This window comes from Siniperca chuatsi, linkage group LG16, assembly GCF_020085105.1.
Source record: "Siniperca chuatsi isolate FFG_IHB_CAS linkage group LG16, ASM2008510v1, whole genome shotgun sequence".
Taxonomy (NCBI): Eukaryota; Metazoa; Chordata; class Actinopteri; order Centrarchiformes; family Sinipercidae; genus Siniperca; species Siniperca chuatsi.
In genome coordinates this window covers 369,794-392,848 of record NC_058057.1, presented here as the reverse complement: position 1 = coordinate 392,848, position 23,055 = coordinate 369,794, and the positions used below count along the sequence as shown (strand labels likewise).

At 41.3% G+C, this 23,055-nt stretch overlaps 1 protein-coding gene across 2 annotated transcripts; it reads left to right on the top strand.

The window, feature by feature from the left end:
• The first annotated feature begins 10,886 nt into the window (after nucleotides 1–10,886).
• stxbp6l (syntaxin binding protein 6 (amisyn), like) lies at nucleotides 10,887–22,293 on the top strand. Of its 2 annotated transcripts, none has more exons than XM_044168725.1 (7): nucleotides 10,887–11,071; nucleotides 13,898–14,065; nucleotides 17,284–17,390; nucleotides 17,490–17,817; nucleotides 17,916–18,014; nucleotides 20,871–21,019; nucleotides 21,179–22,293. In XM_044168725.1, the coding sequence occupies exons 2-7, from the start codon at nucleotides 13,912–13,914 to the stop codon at nucleotides 21,200–21,202; spliced, it is 861 nt and encodes a 286-aa protein (XP_044024660.1). In that variant the 5' UTR covers nucleotides 10,887–11,071; nucleotides 13,898–13,911; the 3' UTR covers nucleotides 21,203–22,293. The 2 variants fall into 2 exon arrangements, with proteins under 2 accessions (XP_044024660.1, XP_044024659.1); XM_044168724.1 differs by having other exon boundaries at nucleotides 10,888–11,071; nucleotides 17,284–17,414.
• Nucleotides 22,294–23,055: the final 762 nt, after the last annotated feature.

Here is a 23,055-nt window from a genome sequence, read left to right as displayed (position 1 = left end):
GACTATATGCACACTTTTCTGAAAGGTAAACAGGAAGCTTCGGGTTACCCTTCCGACGCTGCTGATCAGGAAAGCAGAGAAAAGTACATCAGCGATTATCGTGCAAACCAGGGGATTTTGCTGGAGGCGGATAAAATCAGACCAAACCCTGCTAAAAGACAAGTGTCTAAATTATGTCTGAACTCCTTTTGGGGTAAGTTTATGCAGAGAAGCAACCAAACACAAACCAAACTAGTCACAGACCCGGAAGAATTCTTTAACCTCATGTTTTCTGAAAAATATAAAGTCAACTACTTCTCCTTCGTCAGTGACAAAGTGGCTTTGGTTCAGTGGTCTTACGGAGACCGCTGTATCCCGCTACCAAACAAGGTAGATAATGTTTTTATAGCCGCTTTCACCACAGCCTACGGACGTCTGACTTTGTACAGATATTTGGAACAGTTGCAAGATAGAGTCCTTTACTGCGACACAGACAGCCTCATCTACGTCACAAAAGAGGAGAGACGCAGCTCAAGCTGGGTAATTACCTGGGAGATTTGACGGATGAGTTAGGGGGAGATAGCATTAAAGAATTTGTGGCGGCGGGTCCAAAAAGTTATGCTTACCAAACTCGAAACAACAAGGTTGTTTTACGCATAAAAGGCATTACGCAGACGCGCACCAATGCTGTGAAATTGTCAACTTTGATAGCGTTAAAGACCTGGTTCAGGATTATGTGCAAAACTCTGATGAGAGGGGAGTCCTTGAAATCCCTCAACACAATATTGTGCGAGATAAGAAAGGCTTCCTTCTAAAAAACACGTCATTCCAAAAAAAGTTCAGAGTTGTGTATGATAAAAGACTGCTGCTGAGTCTAGGACATACACTGCCTTTTGGTTATTGAGGAGAAAATGTTTTCACCCGAAGAAATTGATTTTGACCCCAGATTGAAAGTGCCTTTTTCTTGTCTGGTCACAGGACCGAGTGGCTGTGGCAAGACTTATTTTGTAAAGTCTGTTTTGGAAAACTGTAATCATGTGATGGATATACTGCCTGATAACATTGTATGGATTTTTACATCGTTTCAACCGTTGTATGCTGAACTGCAAAAGAAGAATAAAAAGATTAAATTTGTTGAAGGCCTGCCTCCTTCTTTTGATGATGAAAAACTGTTTCCCTCTGACCAAAATCATTTGATTATTTGACGATGTCATTTTTCAGGCCTCGGACCATCCCGATGTAGTCAAAATTTTTACACAATACAGGCATCACAAGAACATGTCCGTCATGATGCTGACTCAAAATCTTTTCCATCAAGGTAAGCACAGCCGCACCATCAGTTTAAACAGTAATTATCTGGTACTGTTTAAAAACCCTCGAGACAGATTACAGTTGAATATATTGGCTCAACAAATGTTTCCCGGACGAAAAGCCTTTTTATTAGAAAGTTTTGAAGATGCTACCAAAGATCCTCACGGGTATTTAATCATCGATCTCACACCCGGCTGCCCAGAACATTACAGACTAAGGACGGGAATACTCCCCCATCAGTGGCCCGTCGTCTATCTACCTAAATCCAAGTCCTGATCCAGTATGTCGGCGCGCTTAAAAAGAAATGCGCCTTTACTACGCGCTTTATGTCACGCCACGCCTCGGAAACGTAAAGATATTCTCAACCATTGTTCATCTGACTTTCTGCAGTCTCTGTGCGAGCTCTCCTTAAACCTCTTAAAAGGAAACATTCCCCTGACATCGGCTCAATATAAAAAACTCAGAAAACAAAAGAAAATTATCAAGTTGCTAGCCAATAAAAAAACCAGTCTAAAAACCAAACACCAGGCTCTGAGAAAACAGTCTGGAGGTTTTCTCTTACCTTTACTGTCAGCGGTGGTGCCGATATTTGGAGAGTTGCTGGGAGGGCTTATTAGAAGAAGATAAATCATGAGTCAAAAGATGTTTTTGATTTCGCCGCAACAGCTAAACCGTCTGAGTCAGTCGGTAGCTTCTGCTCCCAGCGCCGGGGAAACGATGAGACGTACGGCAGAAAATGATTTGGATGTAAAAATGAGGGATGTGTTAAATGAAAAGGGTTTGAATGCTCATGACAAAATAAAAAAATACAACGCTCTGCTGCAAAGATACCTAACATTACTCAAACAAGATGAGAAAGATGACCGTCGTATCACTTTGACTCTAGCCCAAGAATCGGGGGAACAAGAAAATCAGCGAGAAGACAAGCAAGTAACGCTGGATGAAACTGCTAGCGAGGTGCTGCAAAACCTGCCTGTTCGCTACCGTAACAATGCAGAGTACATTATGAAGAAATTAACCAAGAGCGGATGGGCTCCTTCAGGAGAGTTTGTCCATAAAGGAGAGATTGTGAAAGGCTCACACCTGCTAGACCTGATTAAAAATCTCTCCTTCACGCATAAAAAATCCAGAGAACCCAAGGGATGGATGGGGTTTCTAAATACTTTACGGGAGCTCAACATCCCTTCATCCTTGATGAGTAACCCCCATGCTCGCGAGCAATATCATAAACTTCAGAAGGGAGGACCGCTTTGGGACGACGACGATGAGGGGTCACCCCAAGTGTTGAAGAAGGGAATGAAAAAAAAACAGACGCCCTTGGCACCACGCTGGGACTATGAGATGGAAACATCACCTCCGCTGTTAAGATCAGGAAAACGAAAGAAACATATACCTTTATCACCTAGCTGGCTTTATTTGAATAAAAAATGATTCAAACGAATTTAACAGTCTCCAGATCCATCTTTATTTATATAAAGTTGTAACAATCTTTAAACATTTGTAAAGAACAGACGGTGTGGTGAAAAGATCCGGCTCTTTGCAACCTCATACAACTTTGATATTTTTTCACAAACTTTGATACCATAACATCATTCTTCATCACATCATCTTGATACAAAGACAGCACATTTTCAAAAGATAAACCGCAGGCTCTGTGGCATAAATAATAAACACAATGCTGACCGCACACCGTAGACAGAACGTGTTGAAGCTGACTGTTGTGGTATAAAATAGATTCGCAACGGTTTTCTAAAAATTGCAAGATGCTTTTAGGATAATGTGAAAAATCCGGGGAGAATCCGAAAGAATCAAAAAAGCTGCCTTTTTTGCCTTCCTCAAGAGTGAGGGCCAGCCAGTGCTCTCCTGGTTCGTGTGCAGGGTGTGTGTTGACTATAAAAAAGGCTGGAAATCTAAAGGACTGACGCAGTAAAGGTAACTGATCAGCGGCCCACACTCCGCAAAAAGCATCTCCTAGTAAATGACGTAGTAATCCGTCCAATTGGTGATTGTTCATATTGTCTCAGTAATAGTCCACAAGCACCTGTCGTTTGGAATTAATCTCCAAAATAGACTCGTAACAAGCATAAACGATGAGAGTGGTAGTATGGGGCAGCGGCTCTCTGAATCTCATTTCCAGTCTTAAACTTCCGTTGGAAACGCACGACAATGCATCAGCATCTTCGCAGGCGTTGAGATTAAAAACAAACAAAGAGTAGCCCTGCTGAAATTCCTCCCTGTCGATGCTTAGAGGTAAATCTTTCAAGTGTCTCCCCGTAGCGGTAAACATATTATAAAACTCTCTGACAGATAACCCCTGATTAAATTGAGGTTGGAAAGCTTTGGCGGGCACCTGTCTCCCGTCCTGACACAGAGCCATGTATTCAACGTTGTTGTGAATAAAATTGAAGGGTGACAGATCTCTTTTTCCTGTGAAGGCTTCATGGTTCACCATGGCTATCACTAGATATTTAGCATCGTCCCCAGGAAGAGGTTTTCCTGGTTACATATTCTGGAATTCTCTGGGATGGATTAGGTTTTTACGTTCACGCGTGATAATGGGTAAAGAGCGTTGCCCCTCATTAAAGCTGACGCGTGGCCTAAACGCACTGCGGGGGAAACGGTGACTTTCTTGACAAACAACGAGGCCCCCAGTATTTTTAAACGGAAAGTGCTGGCGGCGTTGCCCATGAGACAGAAGGCGTCATTAGCTCTGGTCAGCTTAATTCTCAAATCCACAGAGTTCAAGAGAAGCCTCTCGCAGAAAAATATGTCTGCGTGAAGAGGACCTAGTAGGTGAAGTTCTTTAGATTCTGAGGTAAACCGGGCTCTCTGATTTAATCCCCTGTTCGGCCCGTTATTTGGTACTATAGAGTCCATAGCACCGGCCGTGTCTTTGTAAAATAGCCCTGCAGTGAACTGACTTTTTAGCGTATCGTCTGAATAGTTGAGGAGGGTCTCTATCATCGCTCTGTAAGGGTGAGTTGCGCTGGATTGTGAAATTAACCTATCCCCCAGAATAACGTCGCATTGGTTAAAAATTGTGTTCAGAGGATAATTGATGAGGCCTACTACGCGGCGCCGGCGGCTAGGTTTGAGCCGTCAGCGTTGGTAATTTTCACACGAAGATGAATCAAAGTATCATTCAGATCCATGTATTTTTCCCCATCTCCGGGATAAAAATTCAATAGGACCTCCGTCGGTAATGGATGCCAAAGGCAGGACTTCTGTGTAGAGCTTTTCATCGATAGACAGTTGCGTCATAGGTGCTGAAAATAAATCCAGCTCACCCATAGTGCATTCGGCTGATTTGTGATGTAAAAGCGCCATATTTGTTTTCTAGAATATATCTCCGGAGCTCGCAACAGCGTGCTTTCCTTTGGACTTACTTCTCCCTACTGATTTTCTCTTTTTTGACCTACGCACTTTTACTCGCTGCCCCGGAGGTCTCTTCCTCAGTCGTCTGGCTAAAACCATCATACCGCCGGATCCTTCTTGAGCCCCGTTGTCCGATCGACCCCCTATTCTACTAACAGCGTGGCTTATCACCTCCGAGGCAATGTTTTTTGCGGCTGATTTAAGATGAGGCTTAGCAATGGCAAATCCTTTTTTCATCAACGGCGATACAAAACGAAATATTTTAGAAAAAATCGAACCGATTCCTCTCCCGTACATAACAGGCGCCCCGTAAAAACCAGGGAGAGCGCCTCCTACTTGATTCTCATAATAACTCACAAAACGGTGAGGATCGTGTCTCTGATGCATCATTTTGTTTTTGTCACAGAGGATTTTTTTTGGAAGGTCTAAAATGGAGTTTCACGATAGTCTTCCCAAAGGTAAAATTTATAGGTTTATTTTGATCCGTCTTTATCTCAATGTGGATGTTTTCGATGTGCTGCTTGACCACCGGTAGATAGCAGGGCGGATTAAAATACTGCGTGATGACGTCCCCGTACGTTCCTTCTATAGCGATCGTTCTCAAGAGCGGAGCGTAAGCGTCACCAACCAGCTGATGTCGTACCACATCACTATAACAATACATATGGTAAAATCCACCCTTTATATCAGCCGGATACGGAGACATCCTTTCATTAAAAATAACCCATTCTCCCGGGTTAACCCCCATGATGTAAGCCAGAGGGGGGTAAAATCGTAAATGATATTGACCTCCTGCCTGAAATTCAAATCTCTTTTGAATGGAGCTAAACCTTAAATAAATATCAGAGTTAATTTTTCTAAGAAAGGCGTTCAGCTCTGTCTTGAGCTGCTCCAGATCGTGATAATAACCTGCCCTAAAACCCTGACGGGTGAACACCTCACTCTTTGAAGCATCATTATCATCATCTTTTGGTTTATTCCTCCATTCAAAATAAGCATCCTCCCTAGAAATGTTAAACCAGGTGTGGGGGTATGAAATCTCTGTCAGAGCTACCTCCCACGGGCCTTCTAAATCAATATGCTGCGCTAAATCAACGTGGTAGCTGGAGCTCGTGTTATTTTTAAATACATTGCGACTGGCGTTGGAGGGTAGGACAACGTAGAACCCTTCTCCTGTGATTTGGTCCATGTTCTAATGATTCAGATTCGACGTACCTATTTGATTTTATACATTTTTCAGGTCGCTTGCCTTGACCCAGCTGTTGAATTTCTCAGGCCAGTTTTTCCAACGCACCAGCATTTGTTTTTTACCCCTGACAACACGCTCGTCCAGAATTTCTTCAACTTGAAACGCTTTGTCTTTACCGACCTTGACTTTTTGCAACTCTGCTTCGTAAAACGAGCCTTGGATAGGTTCTCCGTCATAATCTTTCAGTTTGTACACAGGGGGTTGGCGGGGTATACATTCGGTTACTGTGAACAATTCGTCGGTAAAACTCTGTTGATATTTTTTATCAAACACTCCTCTCAGTTTGGATATTCTCACCAAATCCCCTTCCGTAAAATGCATCTTTAATTTGTTTTTGTCGCGTATGGGAAATGTTCCATACAGGTTTTCAAACACTCGAGAGACGTTTTCTGACGTCGCCTGCATAGGCGTCATTTTTATACTTTTATGATAACTGTTATTGTAGCTGTCAAGCAATTCCTGTAAGACGTCCACGTACCTACAGGTGTTTGTAGCCGTAAAATACCTCCACATTCGTGTTTTCAACGTTCGGTTAAATCTTTCAATAACAGACGCTTTCAGTTCACTGGCTGTTGCAAAATGATTCATTCCTCGTTTCTTCATCAACCCCTCAAAGCTTTTGTTAAAGAACTCTTTGCCCGCGTCCGTTTGTAACTTTTCAGGGATCCGACTTTCTTTTAAGATAGAGTCAAAGGCCTTAGAGACCTCAGCCCCTGTTTTTGTCTTCAAAGCTCTGGCATAAGCCCGTTTTGAAAATACATCGATGACCGTGAGTAAATAATTGTACCCGTCATTGTGTTCAGTTAAGGCCTGCATATCACAAAGGTCTGCCTGGAACTGATTTAGAGGCCGTGGTACAAACACTCTATTTCTGACAAAATGTATCCTGGCCGGTTTATGCAGAGTATACGAGTCCTGTTCCGATAAAAAATCTTTGACCCGTTCTACGTTGACTTTTTTCCCCATTTCATCCTGCACGGCTCTGCGTAGTCGTTCCACTCCCCCAAAACTACCAGGATGTGAGGGCTTATAATACACTTTTTTCATGACACGTTTTTCAGCCATGTTTCTGGTTGCCCTCTCTAGGGTTTTTGAAAACAAACAATGAGACACAAGCTTCTTTAAATCGTTTTTTATTGATTATAAACACACAGCATTTCTCAAAGTACAGGAGGTTAACTTCAACACATTGATTCCATACATTTGGTAAATATCATCGTGTAATGTTCTCAATTCATTCCAGGTATTCAGATACATGTTGTTTTGTACACAATAACTCATAACGTCTACAAATAAAGTGTAAAGAGTAAACAGATGAGACATTTTCATGCAAGAATCTTTAGTCATCTCTTTTATAATTTTACAAAAGGTATCAGATACAGAGCATTTGTTTACCGTTAGCAATGTGTCACTTACTATCTGTTCCCAATTTTCAACATTTGAACAACATCCAAAATCTTTTCTAGTCTTGCGACTTCGTCTCTAAAGTAAAAACATTGTCATCCGCAACATGGGTGACTCTGTTTTTAATCACCTGATCTAAAACAATGATTAACTGGTTAACGATTACACGTTCCTCTACATAATTTAGAAATTTTCTGCAAAAGTTTACCCATTTTTTTTTATTTATTTATTTTTAATTACTCAATCCCCTTCCAAAAGTCCGCCACATTGTTCATCAGTTCAATCTTTTCTCGTCTTGACCGATCAGAGCGTCGTACATCTTCTCCAATTTCTCTCCGATGCGTCTTGTCTTTTTGAGGTTATGAAGAAAGGCCTCGGAAGCGCCATGGACTCTGTATGCAGACACATGGATATGGCATGCCTGAAGCGCCCGTTGAATGGCTTTGATGAAACGATCCGTCCAAAGCCGCTTCGTCAACTCGTTATAGTGCCGATGGAAGAAATAATCTGGCATCTCAAACAGACATTCGTGTTGTAGCTGGCTCGGGTGATCAATTTGACAGCCGTTACAGATTTCAGATCTGTACACGGTCAGAACCTTGCTCAACAGGCGAACCACCACGGCTCTCACCGTGTTCAGAAATAGGTCAGAGAGCACCCCGTCATGCTTGTCCTCTTCCTTAGGAGAGGGGGGTGGTGAGGCGCTTGGAGTTGAGGATACCGAAGAAGAAGAAGAGGGCCAGTCAGGGGAGGGAGATGGTGATGGAGGAGGCAGAATCCAGTCAGGGGTCCCCGGCGGTGAAGGTGGGGGTGTCGTATCAAGGGTGGGGCTCCCAACACGCGGTGGTGCTGTTGCTGTAGGGGTCCTGAAGGTATCCGGGCTCCCAGGTCGCAGGATACAAGGGAGAGACATGGCTTTTCTCAGAATCGGAGGTGATTCTATGCTTTCTGGTTGCGGTAGAAGAGGAACAGACATGATTTGAAGAGGAACAGACATGATTTGAAGTTGCAGGGGGGTATCCGTTTTAAGCGGAATGAATTACGGGGCGGAGTCAGAGGAGGAGTCGGGGGCGGTGTCTTCTGTGAACAGAGTCTTTCTTATCATCAGAATGTCTCTCGATGTCTGACTTCTTAGGAAGAGATCCTTCAGTTTTTCTGCTTTTTCAATCATCATTTTCATCCACACCTTGAGGGGTAGACGTAATGACGTCTGGAACACACCGCATTCGGTATTGAAATATTCCAAGACAAATTCGTCCGAGTGTTCATCTCCTTCGACCGCCTGACGGCTTGTGCGGTAGAACCATCTGCCGGAACCCGAGCTTTTCGTCTCCCAAATGCTGCAGGTTACAATTTTTTTCGGGGCGAGTGCCGGTGGAAATTCCTGTTTAACCCGCACAAACGTTTGCGTCTGTTTGTCTTTCGTCGCAGGTTCCTTTCCTTCATTTGTTCTGAGGTTGTTTGACACCACCAGATTCAACACAGACCAGTCCACTGATGTAAGCGCTGCTTTTGGAGTGAGGGGTCCAAACGTTTCTCCTTTCTCCAGCTGGTAAAAACAAAGTTCGTTGACTTCATAATTGAACGCATATCCCCACACGCCTCCATTTTCTAAATCCCATTCCTCCTGAAGCGTGCTGGGGGGAGGTGTCTGGATCCGAGCCAAATACAACACCTGTTTCTTGGGTGCGCCCCCTAGTGTCGCATTTTGATAATGCGTCACAGGCGTCTGGCTGATCATCTTCAACTGTTTCATCTTGTTTGTTGGTTCAGACCAGAAATATTCTGCTTTTATTTTATTTTTTTCGCCGCAAGCTCCTCCTAACCTATTTTCCCATTGGCTAACCCTCCCTTTGGTTCACATAAACTCCGCCTACCCTCCCACATCTTTCCAATTCATTCACACCTCACTCTGCACCGGACAGACAACAGAGAAGGACGTGTCTTTTGCTCCTGAAAGATTAGATTTTACAGATGGTAAATTTGTCAATTATTTTTATACTTTTGATACTATTGATTTCACTTAAATGATTGAATTATTTAATCATATTATTTAATTTACAGGGTTTTTCATTCCCACGCCTACTTTACTCCCATTCGCTCCTGCTCACCACGCATGCTTCACGCTCATTGGCTCCTGCTAACCACGCCTGCCTCACGCTCATTGGTCCACGCATAAGGCCACACACTTCCGGCATGACGCACTTCGGCGTGACGCACTTCCGGAGGAGTTCCCGGGGGTTAATCAAAGGTCAAAGGTCACCATCCATCATCCATCAATCAAAAAGTGACAGAAAGTATTGTTTATCTCTCTCTCACACTCTTTATCAACCATGGCCTAGCTGCCATTTTGAATTTGCTTTCTTTGTCTAACCGCTGCTCAGCCGCCATTTTGAATTGCAGTTCTATGTTTGACGCCATTTTGCACCCAAGCAGCCATTTTGGATCCCATACACACACACTCACACACACACACACACACACACACTGGTGGTTATAGTTATTAATTTAATTATTAATCAGAGTTCCAAATTGATAGTTTAGTGTATTTTATGAAACTCAACCAATTAATTGGCTATCATTTCTCTTCTTTAAGAGGAGTGGTGCCCCCTAGGACTTTATTCATTAAAGTTATTATTTATGAATATCTTTGATAATTCTGATAGCCATAATTGCACCTACACAGTTTGGTGCCCCTTTAACCATTGTAAATCCCAACAGTAATTTAATTAAACACAGTTTTAAGAAAACGTACTATGTGCACACAGTATAAACTGAAATAATAAGTTGGGGTGACAAGATCATGAAATAATGCAGGACACAGTTGATATTGTTCTTTAGTGGTGCAAATTCCCAAATTCCCTATGACAAAACAATACTTCCCAGATTTTCTTGTATCATCAGCTATTTCACTGTGTCATAGTGAAACATTCATTCTGTGTGGGAAGTGTGGAAACAAAGAGTGTTCATTATTAACTAAATAAGACATTATAAAATAAATAATCACATTAATAAGTACAAGCTAAATAAATAACTATGAAAATTAAATAATCCATTTCAATGTTTAAAACTGAGCTTGTTAATGAAATGAGTTTAGTGTATTACATTCCAGCAGTTTTTATTAAACAAAGTCCGTGTTTATTTCACCACCATTCGACACCATTTTTACCACTTTTATTTTTTATTGTCAATCAAGACACAAAGGGGAGAGTCAGTTATGTGATTGGCTGTCCACTCATTCAGACAAAGCAACAGCCAATGAAGACAAATGTCTTGATTGACAGACAAAGATTTTGTGATGAAAAGAAGGGTGAAATAATATAATATTATGGTGCTGAGTTTATAGTTATTTTACATATTTGTATCTGTATTTATTCATATGATTTCATAATGTCTTTAATAATGAACAATTTGGGTCTCCATAGAAGAGCAGGACACATACACCACCTCGGCTGCCCCCCCCCCGCAGTTAATGTGCTAGTCAGCCCCGGCTCTGTCTGTGAGACAGCCGGCGACTGTTCTCTGACTTTCAGCCTTTAACCACGTGCACGTCAAGCTCTTGAAATGGGATGGACTGTGGTTTATTTGTGCCTTCGCAGCAAGGCACGCCGTTTGGTGTGCGCGGGTATAAATTCATGTCGGAATCCTGGGAAATATTTAATGTATTTAACAGGATACTAATTTAACGTTTGAACTAACAAGTCTTCCTGAGTCAAGCTTCAGGCTTTTGGGTGGAGAAAAGGACAAGAACAGGTAGGCTGATTTGCAGGTCAAACCTTTTTTACCTACAGATGTAGAATCATTAATTACAAATGTACTGTAGGAAATCATCATTAACTACCTTATAGCCTCTTTACTCAGTACTGAAAGGTGTGGTTACCTTATAAAAAGCTGAAAATATTATGCTCTACCAAAAGAATGAACAGTTATACCATACAAAATCTTTGATAGAATAAGTACAGGACTTTTAATGGAACATTTTTACATGGTGGTATTGATACTTCTACTGAAGAGAAAGATTTTAATACTCCTTCCACCATTTAAGTACACCATGCATATAAAAATCGTCTATAGTAAAGTTTTAGTGATACACACTGTAAGTAGCATTGAGTATAATAAATCCTCATAGATTTTATGGTCACTTTTGTAATTCTTCATATAGATTTTATTAGGGCTGAACAAACGATTATTTTTTATTAATCTGTTGGCTATTTTTCTGATTTGAAAGTCTTTGAAATGACAGAAAATAAAAATGGTCAGCACAGTTTCCCAGAGCCCAAAGGGTCGTCTTCAGTTTACTGAGATATAAAACAGCCGATCCTCACACTGGAGAAGCTGAAGAGATAAAAGTAGTAAAAAAGGCAGTGGAATGAGATAAAGATGTACTACATTAACTAAATGCCTGCCTGAATAAGTAGGTCTTCAATTTTTTTTTTTTAAAAGTCAGCAAAGCTTGCATATCTAATTAATAACTGAGCGTAGTAGCTAAAAGCAGCTTCCCCGCTTGTTTTGTGGGCGACTTGAGGAACAGTTAAAATACCAGCATCAGAGGACCTAAGAGTTCTTGTTGGTTGATAAGGTGTTAAAAAGTCTGAAATGTAAGAAGGTGCTATATCATTAAGAGCTTTGCATGTGAGTAAAAGGACCTTAAAATCAATTCCAAAAGAAGTAGGGAGCCAGTGCAGGGTAGCTAAAACAGGAGTAATGTGCTCTCTTTCCTAGTCTGATGATGTAACTTAATGGAAGCATATATAAGGAAATTAGCAGGGAACCAAGACAGCTTCCTTGTGCAATACCAAACGGTATGTTTCACAGATACATGATCACCCAGACTAACAGAGAACTTTGTGTAGGTTCAAGACCAGTTTAAAGCACTGCCGGAGAGACTGACCCATCTTTCAAGACGATTAATTAAAATAGTATGGTCGATGGTGTCAAATGCTGAGCTTAGATCTAAAAGGATGAGGATTGACACTGGATTGAAATTTGTAGCATGTCTGAGATCATTTATTATCTTGACTAGAGCCATTTCTGTACTGTGTACTGTGTTTGATCTAAAACCAGATTGGAACGTCTCTAAAATACTGTTTTCATTGGGAAAGGTATTAAGTTTAAAAACTGCTTTCTCAAGAACTTTGCTCATAATGGATAGGTTGGATATAGGCCTGTAATTACTAAGGTTCTTTTCATCTAGATTTGGCTTCTTTAATAGAGGCTTCACTACTGCGGTCTTGAAGGCAGTAGGAAAGCTACCTGTTTCTAGTGAAGTGTTGATAATATCATATAATAATAATAATAATAATAATAATAATAATAATAATAATATCATAATAATAAAACTTTATTTATAGAGCACTTATCAAAACAAATTACAAAGTGCTTCACAACAAGAGAAATAAAATACCACAGTGAATGACGAGATATAAAGAAATAAAAGCAATAAAATAAACAGTAAAATAAACAGCCAGTTCAGGTAAAATCAGGATCTGCTTTCAGATAAAAATGTGTTTTGAGACGAGACTTAAACGAAGACTCTGACTCAGACAACCTAATATTTTCAGGCAAGTTGTTTCAGAGCCTCTGGGCCCTGATAGCAAAAGCTCTGTCCCCCTTAGTTTTCATCCTGGACTCAGGAACAGACAGGAGACCCCTGCCCGAAGATCTCAAACTATGTGAAGGTTCATAAGGGATTACAAGATCTAAAATATTGTCTGGAGCCATGGAGAGCCTTCATCAACAAGATCTTAAAATCAATCCTAAAACCAACAGGGAGCCAATGTAAAGAGGCTGAAACAGGTGTGATGTGGTCGTACTTCTTGGTCCTGGTTAACAGCCTAGCAGCTGAGTTCTGTACAGTCTGCAGTCGTTTCAAAGTGTTTTGATTAAGACAAGTGAACAGGCTGTTACAATAATTGAGGCATGAGGAGATAAAAGCATGTACAACAGTTTCTGCTTCACTAAGATTTAAAATAGATCGGATTTTTGCATATACAGTTTTGAGGAAATAGTTAGGGACTGGATCAAGAGCGCAAGTGGAGGAGGATGTTTGAGCTACACTCTCCTGCTGGTTGGTATGCGAAATACAAGTAAAACATTTAAGAGTTGGAGGGCTGTGTCACCAAGCTTATTAGCTGTACCTGACCTAATCGAGGAAACCCAGTCTTTAAAAGGTTTCAAACTCCTCACATCTTTGAGCAGAAACCTGCTCATAGCCTGAGGGAACCTGGCTTTTATACTAGACTTACTTTCATGAGTATTTTAAAATGTTTTTTGATTTATGTCATATTTCTAATGTGTGTAAGTGCTGCTGTCTTACACACATGAAAATACCAACAGAAAACTATGTTTTGAATAAAGTCGAGTGTCAAACTGAATTAAGTCACTATGGCAACATGTAAAAAAGATATGAAGTGCTGTATGATATCATTATACTGAGAATTCTTTTTCTGTATGTGAGCTCAGCTCTTTTGCTTTCTCTGATCACTTTTAGTCTTTTTGCCCATCCACAATGTCTGGACATTAGTCCAGTGTCTAAACAGGCCTAACAAGCACAGTCATGTCCATCCATCACCTGTGTAGGTCTCAGGACTACAATGAACATTCAGTCTGCCATCAACAAAGAGGTCTTCATTCCTCGTGATGAGCGGATGCTGGTGGCAGTGGAGGTGCGAAGGAGGAAAAGGAAGAGGATGTCCTTCCTGCCTACTGGAGCCAAAGGAGACTACGCCACATTCATCTGCATTTCAGGTTCAATCGGACTTTTAGACTTTATCTGGTGAAAATTAGATAAGCATTCATACTTTAGAATTCTGTAATTTACAGACATGCAGCACTAATAATGAAAGGAGGTCCAACCCTCAGCTCAGTAACAGAAGCTCTGATTGGCCAGTTATCCATTTCATCTAGTAAGAAAGAGCTTCTCTTGTCAGCTGACAGCCTGTGTAATTCAGTGCACTGACTGCATGTCCTTCATTTAAAGAGAGCTGTCTAACCTTAGTGTGGATAAAAAAGACACAATGAAAAGTAAAGCAGCAGCTCATTTATATGTTGAAGAGAGAATAGTGAAATAGAATTATTCATGTTCACAGATAATGATCATTTTATAACTTTTCTTAACATTTCTTTTTTAATGGTATCAAATATACATTTGATTAATTACTTCATAGAATGATTTTTAAATTAGTTATGATTAAAACAATCAAAGTCTAGACTAGTTCCATCAACACTGAGCCAAAATAGACTTTCATAGGCATCGGTCATTGCACTGTTTTTGCTCCCTTTGAATTATTTAATTTACTTTGGAGACTGTCCTCCCAAGAAAAATGACATTAGACACAGCATTAGTCGTTCAAATGCCTAAATATGTTTACGTTTAACTGGCAAGGCCCTGTAGCGGCCATGTGAATCATGACCCTTCAGGAGCAAAGGTGGAAGTAGTGTGATGTTGGTATAGAGTCACAAAACCTCTGAGGGATGGACGCGTCAGGGAAGCGCGTGACTTTGACACTCAAGACCACTGTTTGCTTCTGGTTTCAGTCAACATTCCTTTAACCATGACCATGATAGCTTCCTAACCTTAACCAAATGCTTTTAGCTTCCTAAACTTAACCACATGTAACCATAGCTGTGTAAACAGTTATATGAATCATTTTGTAATAGGCACTGACAAACGAGGTCACCCTGCTCGCAGGGACACTGGACCAGAAAAAAAAGAAAAAGATAGTGATGGTAGAGACACAGACAGGGAACTGTTACGGTACAGACTGGCAGGTGACACCGGGTTGACCAAGAGTGCACTTTATTGGAGTACAACCAGATAGAGAGTGGGTATGGAGAGAGTGAACCGTTGAGGAAGGGGGTGAAGGTCGCTGGAGAGGGAGGATCGTTGGACGAGGAAGATCGCTGGAGAAGGAAGATGGTTGGAGAAGGACGATCGCTAGGATAAAGCAGACACAGGGTTATTATACCAAGTGACATGTAGAGTCCTAAGTGTGAACGTGGTTGGACACATACTGAGGTGAGTGGTGTGCTTCTGCACTGGCTGTGATTGGAGCTAATGGGGAGCAGGAGTGTAACTGGGAGCAGGTGTGGCTGATTACAGGCTGGTGAGGCCTGGCATATCTGTGACAGGAACAAGGGGACAGAGAAGGGTTTGACATGGCCACTGAGCATCACTGTGAGCCATTTCAGTTTCAAAGCTTTGCTCATGGGTAGTTTGATGGCAGTAGATGAGCGAGAACAGCTCACCTTCCTTGTATACCATGTAGAATAAAAGACGTAAAAAGCTTGTTAGGATGCAATGTAAAGCTTCATCTGTATAAAGCAGAATTCACTACAGAATCCTCACCTCATGTGCCCAGTGCATTCTACAGTGTGTACTAATTAGCAACAAACAGAACAAATAGCAAAAGCAAAGTAATTAAACATTTTCCAAAGCAATTTCCTTTTCAAATTTGAAATTGGCAGTAGTGTCTGAATGGTGAAGTGTCTTCATTTTGTGTTATTATTCATTATTTTGCATGAAAAGGGTATTTGTAGTGTGAACACTTTTTTGATTCCAATTCTAAATGATTGTGAGATGCACAGATATTTAAGATTTTTTCATCTCCAATATAAAGCTTTGTGTTAGTTCAGGCAGAGAACTGAAGTCAGGCTCACATCAGCTGTCTCATTCATGCTCACGGTCTTTGGCTCATCGATGCATCATCTGTTCAGGTACAAGCTAAATCGTAACATTCAATCACATTCATACAAGTGGGCTCTCACTACCAGAGGTGGAGACTCAGAATCCTTTTTCTGATTCAAATTGTTTCGTTCAGCTCAGTTCAAAGAGTCACTGACATTGTAGTTTTTTTTTCGAAGCCAAGCAGTCGCATCACTCTTCAAATGCACTTCAGTACGTACAACAGTGAGTGAACACATCACCGTTCCACACTGTTTTTGAGCACTCTTCAATATTGTTCAATATGGAGGCCAGTGTTGAAGCAATAACCCCTCCCCCTGCCTCACACTGTTTGCACATTTGATGAAGGTGATGTTACTCATATTTGGAGTCAGGACCCCAAACAGAAGATTAGGGTTAAACAGGAAGTAAGATACTGGGTAGCTCCACTGCTAAAAGCTGCTGATTCAGTCTGTGACAATGATGAGTCAGTATAGTCAGTTCAGTTTGAAGATTCTGTGTTGAAGATTTGTTCATTCACGTACTGAACACTTTCTAACACTCTGCCAACGGTTTGTTGAGCAGCTCTCTCCACCGCCCCAGCCTTCTCCTTATGTGATAGAAGCTTTTGGTATTGTTGGCTTGGATTCTCTGAGAGCTCCTTCCCAAATCTGACTGTATAATCATTTACTATAAATGATCAGTTACTTGACATAAGTGTCTCTGACTAAAATGATTAATTATTTGAGGTAACACAAGTCTAGTTGTCAAGATTTCTCAGTACATGATAGAAAAGGTTTCAGTCGTAGTCGTCTGGACACTGTTTTCAGAATCAAGACGTTTCGGCTCCCATCCGGAAGTCATTCTCAACTGTGAAGAAAAGGGATGGGAATTAGAAATTTAAGCTACTCTGTGTTACATAAGCCCTGCCCTCAGGGAGGAATCTGCCTGAGTATCTGTTAATAGCTAGTTTCAACTGTAACTGACCTAATAGTTTCCAAGATGGCCCAGTAATCAGTAATCAGGCCTATTGTTTTCTGGCTGCATCTACTTCATCACTGTTAAGTACCTGATTAGCATGTGATTGGCGTGACCAAGGTGATAATACACTCTGATAGACTTTGGGCAGATTGAATCTCAGACCAACTCTTCTCTCTACTTAGAATCTTCACCTCGCTGTCTTCAAATGTGTGGTTTGTAGCTTTTAGATGCAAATGCATTGAAACCGGTTGTTCCATTGTAATACTATTATTGAAAGCTTTCAATAGGGATATCATTTTTCATATACGATCTGTTTACCTAGTGACCAACACAAGACCACACCAGCTCCTCATTACAAAGGTGAAGCAGTTTGGTGGCTCCTCCTCCTTCACCAGGAGGTCCCAGTGGACGGTGGAGCAGCTCCGACAGGTCAACGGCATCAACCCCAACAAGGTCAGCAGCATTCTGTTCTTACCAGTAGTTATATATTGTGTGCTAACTTTGTTCTCCTGCACCCTGCTCTTCTAGGACAGCCCAGAGTTTGACCTGGTGTTTGACAATGCTGTGGACCAGTGGGTGGCCAGCTCACCAGCAGAGAAGTGTATCTTTGTCCATATCCTGTACCATGCCTGCCAGACCTACTGGGAGGGGAAAGCAGGGAGTCTGGGAAAGGCTGTGAAGCTGGGCAAGGTGGGCCGCAAGGAGAGAGCTAGTCAGTGCGCTCACCACGAGGTTGGAGCTGGTCCCACTGACTCCCCACCAAAATCTGCATCCAGAACTCTGCAGGCCCGACGGAAGAGCTATGTTCCTCCTAGACAGGCAGAGTTCATCAACTGCCAGTCCAAACTCACTGGAGGTATTGTCACACAATTATTGGGGTTTATGATACTCTGGAAATCATTTAGTTCATATGAGAATGACCACAGTTGTAATGTGTTGTCCTTGTTCGTTCAGACGCCTGCACCATGAATCTGGTCATCTATCGCTGCAAAGCCTTCTTGAATCGTATGAAGAATATGATGGTTGCAAAGCAAAGTCGCTCACCTGGTCGAGGTAAGGGAGTGATTAAAGGGGCACTTAAATCCTGCGTTTACTGATTATACAAGTTTACTAGTCATGGTTAGTGCTACTCAGCCAGTGAAAACAGCCGTATAATGTCTTCTGTGGCTCTGGAGGAGCTTTGTCGAGTCTGAGAAAATAACCCCAATGATGTCATGGTGACGTCATAATGAGTATCTCCAATTGTGGAATTGTGGAAACTACTAAACTCTAAGAGAAGGAATAATTAAGACTATGGCTAACAAAATAGCTCTTTATCAGAATGTATCTTCTTAACTATTTCGTTGTGTACAGGATAAACACTGCTGCTCTCATCAGCATGCTGTTTGATCCATAACCTTTTTGATTCATTCAGTTCACTTGGTTTTGTTTGTTTGTTTGTGTGTTGCATTGTGGCTACACCTGTCTAGTGCAGTATCAGACTACACAATGCTTTTGCTTTCTTTTGAGACGGTCACTGTGTCAGATTCGTCAGATAGAGTCATTGGACCCCGACCAATCAGAGCTTGCCGTCTTTTATGATCTGTGTGATGTACAGAGGTGATTGGTGAAGTACTAGGGGTTACCTTAACTGTTTCACCTGGCAGCACCAACAGCGAAAGTTTCCATATGTCATTAGGGTTTTATGAATGAAAGTGAAGCTGGAACCATTCATGGTCACTGGGTGGTGAAGGTGGGCTCTGTCTATTTCCTTCCCAGTCAGTAGAAAAAGGGTGAGTGTGAGCAGCGGACAGATGTGTGCAGAGGGTGAAGTCACACCCACAAGTGTGATTAAAGGATAGGTTCACTGTTTTCAAGTACAATACAATTCTCACATGCCCATATGTACATTGAAAGAGTTTTTGGTTGCGGTAATTGTTCCTCCTGTCCATACTGGCTGTGAAGGGATCCCTTCCTAAACGATTCTAATGGAACTGATGAAGGACAAAATCCACAGTCCTCTTTCTGTGCCAATATACATTCTAAAGTTCAGCTGAAGCTAACATGAGGCTTCAGCAGCCAACACACAATCACTGTAGTACAACTGTACGCATAAAATGAACTAAAATAGACCTGAAGCATAAAAATACACTTTTGGTCACGTTTAAGCACGTGAAGCATGACTGAACTGTGAGCCTTTATGCAGTCTGTGTAGACAGCTGATTGATTAAAATAGAAACGATCTGTTCTGTCAGATGCGTGAGATTGAAAAACGTGGCTGAAAAGCCTCAACAAGTGTTGGGGGGCATCATTCTGTCAGGGCACTCAGAATTCCTAGCTACACCCCTAAATGGATATTTAGCAGAGAGAGAGGAGGTACCAGAGTGCTTTAGCATCTCCAAAAACTCCTGCAAAGAAGATGCTCAGTTAAGTCAAGGGTCAAACATGACTAACACTTTTCTTCACTAAACAGGAAGACTTCCTGGCACAGGTTTCCTCCCTACCTTCACTGTACACCACCATGACTCCCCAGGTCATATCATCCTGGGCTTGTGTCTCTCTGGGTCATTTTCCCTTTTGTCTATTGTTCTCACTGTGCTGCACCTCTCTGTTGCAGCAGAAAGGCCTCTCTGTGATGTGGCGGCCAGATGAGAGCAGACTTTGTTTATTTTCGGGGAGGTTGGTACAATAGCTGGTCTTTAGGAAGCCCGGGCTGTGAGACTGACAGGGAGCACGGTGCACCATTGAACCCGCTAACTGGGGCAGTGTAATGGGTTGGAGACGTGCCAGGCTGCAGCAAGGCACCAAGTTACAGTTCAACAACACTTCATGCTTAACCTCAGTCGACCTGTGACATGTGGTGCTATTAACGGTGATAGTAAGTATGATGCTTCAGTGAATCAGATCGGGAAATTTTCTTTAGTGGTCAGGGTTCTTGCTCACAGGCACTTCAGCAGGGTCATACTTGTTATATGGGTGGTATTACAGTTAAATATACAGAAAACTCAAAATTGTGAATTTGTTAATTGTGTTGGTAGACTTGCCATTGCTCTAAAAATGTCATGCATTTTTCACACGAGGAAAACAAAAGCTTGAATTTCAGCAGAACAGAGCTGGTGAACCGTTTTGTTTTGTTTCTTTGCCTTTTCCATGTCAAGTGCACACGGGACAATTTGTGTTCCTGTAGGATTTCGGGGGCTGCCTAGAGATGTGACTCAACACTGGGTGGCAGTGTGGAGTCTCTACTCAGAGGGTGGATATGTGCCCCTTTGTGACTGTCAAGACTAAAAACATCTGTGTATGTTGGAGACTGTCGTTATGTATGGGGTAACTAGTCTTTGTAGGTAGGTTTCAATGAAAACAGCAAACACCTCGGAAATATATTTGCACCAGCAAGTTGTCAGCTAAAGTGAAACAAGTTGATAATTCACAATTACCAGTTGTAATACCCTGAGATCATGCAAGGTGATGTCAGTAACTATCAGACTGTATGCTCAAAAACCCAACTGGCCGGTCTGTGATGGATCACACTTGGAAATCATCTCCTGTCTGTCTGTGCATCCATCTGTCAACACTTTGGCCACCAGTTGTTGATATACTGTATGCTTCTCTGGACCGGATTGTCACAACATTTAGTATGCATATTCAGGGTTCCCACACGACTTGAGTGACGTTAACACCATTGTCAGTCAGAATGCTAACTGTGGATATTGATGGTCCCCAGAGGATGAATGCTAATGTATTTGCAGATTGCCTGACCTCTCCTCAGGCACCACTTCCAGGACAAAGTTTCCTTTGGTGCTAGGAGGAAAATGTATATATCTTTTGTTCTATACAGTATTTTATTGATTTCTTACTTTCAATACACTGACTGCTCGCTTGAATACATTTCTCTTTACTTGCTTTTTCTTCTTTTGTGTGTATGAACAGGTCAGCGTGTCACAGGTAGCAGTATGGGTAATGTAGTCCAGAGGGTGAATGTGGCCCTGGGGGAGCGTGGAGACAGACTGACTCGTGCTGAGGACAAGACTGTGGAGCTGATGCACAAAGCCCAGCAGTTTGCAGACACTGCTCACAAGGTCACATAAACATAGAGCTATTTCTACAACATACCTTTTCTAAAAGATAAATAATTGATAATATATGTAATAAAGATAATAGAGTTCAGATTTGAATATGTATTTGTAATGGTTTTTATTACAACAAACATATTTGATGCTGTTTTATTTCCCATGTAGCTGGCCTTGAAGTATTCAAAGTAGAGTCTGTCAGAGGAGGAATGGAATTCTTCGGGATGTAACATGGACACTAACACTGTCTGATGCAGTCTGGGCCCAGCAGATCCTCATGAAGCCCATCTGTGAGAAGACAACTGGAGAAGGCTCTGGACTGTCACTAAACTGCTTCTTTGATTACTGAGTGCAGCAGAGAACTAAATACTCTGTCTTTGTGATTTTAACCTTTGCTTTTCCTGTTCTGTCCCAAGGTCTGAGGATCATCTGCACTGTGTTCAGTGTGAATGTTTTGCTGATGAATAGATTGAAACACACATTTATTTTGAAGCCACTGCAGACCTTCCTGTGAAAGTCATTGAACTGTTTTTACCAGCACTAAGATCGGTGTGACAGGTAGTACTGCTCATGGAGGATGGTATTTTTTTGGTAATGTATCTGCACATGGTTTGGACTTAATTGGATTTAATTGCACTAAATGTTTGATTTGATGTTACTCTACACTTTGTTATCACCACTTGTTGGCATCATTCTGTGTTCCTGATATATGTGTGTGTGTGTGCGTGTGTGTGTGTGTGTGTGCAGTGTCATGTTGTCAAATCTGTGTTCTCCTCTGTGTTCATATTAATGTGTCCCAAACACTCATCAAACTGTCCCTTTATATTTTGTCTGCTGTACTGTGTCTTCTGGTCTGTGTATGTCATCATGTTACATTTGTATTAGAGTTCTTGTCTTGAGAGTTGAATGAAGGTGGATCACGTGGTTCAGGAGTTCCATAGTGAGCAATGTGAGTGAAGCTGGTCTGTGTAAAAAAAGTCAGGGTGACTTTAGAAGGTTGAAATGTTGACTTTAGTTGAAGCCCTTCATGTAACTTGGCGTAAGACTGATGTAAACAGTGAGTGGAGTATTTGTTCCTGTAAGCTTGACCCAATTTGGACTGGAGTACTTTGATACATTACAGGAATCGAGGGAATTAATTTTAACCCAACTTTTCTTTTCTGTTTTGTTTATTGCTTTTGGCTACAGTTTAATGTATGTGATGTAAATGTCTCTGATGTATTAACTTAGTGGCAATGCTCCCACTCTTCACTTTTAACCAATTAAATAAGCCTGGACCTGTATGTGGAGCTGTGCTTTGTTTTTTACACTCATGAAGGATATCGGCTGTTGAGCTTTTGACCACCAGATGGTGCTCACTGAGCAGAAAAGACACTTGACACAAATGCAGTTGAAATGTAACTGATGAATTTTCAAATAGATTTGTTTTAACCAATAAATGTCAGGTTTTGACACATACGTTTCCAGGTGACAGAGGAAGGCATGACACAGGACCAGCACTGAAGTCAGGCTAAATTGGAAGGGGAGTAAACAAACTTTTTCAACTTCAATTTCTAATCTGTTTATATACATGCAGACCTCACTTTGTATAATATGATTTTTTTTAACTTAATTCATCATATTAAAATTTAAGTTAAATTGCAGATTTCTTCAATGTGGAGAACACAGGATTTTTCAAAATTAAATGTCCATGCCAGTGGACATGGAGTGACATAATGACAAAAGGCGACTGATTCAAATCAATTCAATTCAATTTTATTTATACAGCGCCATTTCATAACAGAAGTTATCTCATTGCACTTTTCCTATAGAACAGGTCTAGACCGTACTCTTTATAATATTAATTACAGAGACCCAACAAATCCCAACAGTACTGATGACAACAATAGTTTGATGGTTTATGAAGTTAGCACAGTCATATCATTAAACATGTTACAACATAACATAATATGCTTTTACAGTATAAAGCTAGAGGTTATTGGTTATTATCATATACCATTTACAATAAATATTACATTTGAGATGAAGTCAGTCAGCCTCTGAAC

Coding starts and splice junctions, on each gene's coding strand:
- stxbp6l (XM_044168724.1), top strand. CDS start 13,912: ATGAACATTCAGTCTGCCATCAACAAAGAGGTCTTCATTCCTCGTGAT. Junction 14,066..17,283: donor CACATTCATCTGCATTTCAG/GTTCAATCGGAC, acceptor CTGTTTACCTAG/TGACCAACACAAGACCACAC. Junction 17,818..17,915: donor CCAGTCCAAACTCACTGGAG/GTATTGTCACAC, acceptor TTGTTCGTTCAG/ACGCCTGCACCATGAATCTG.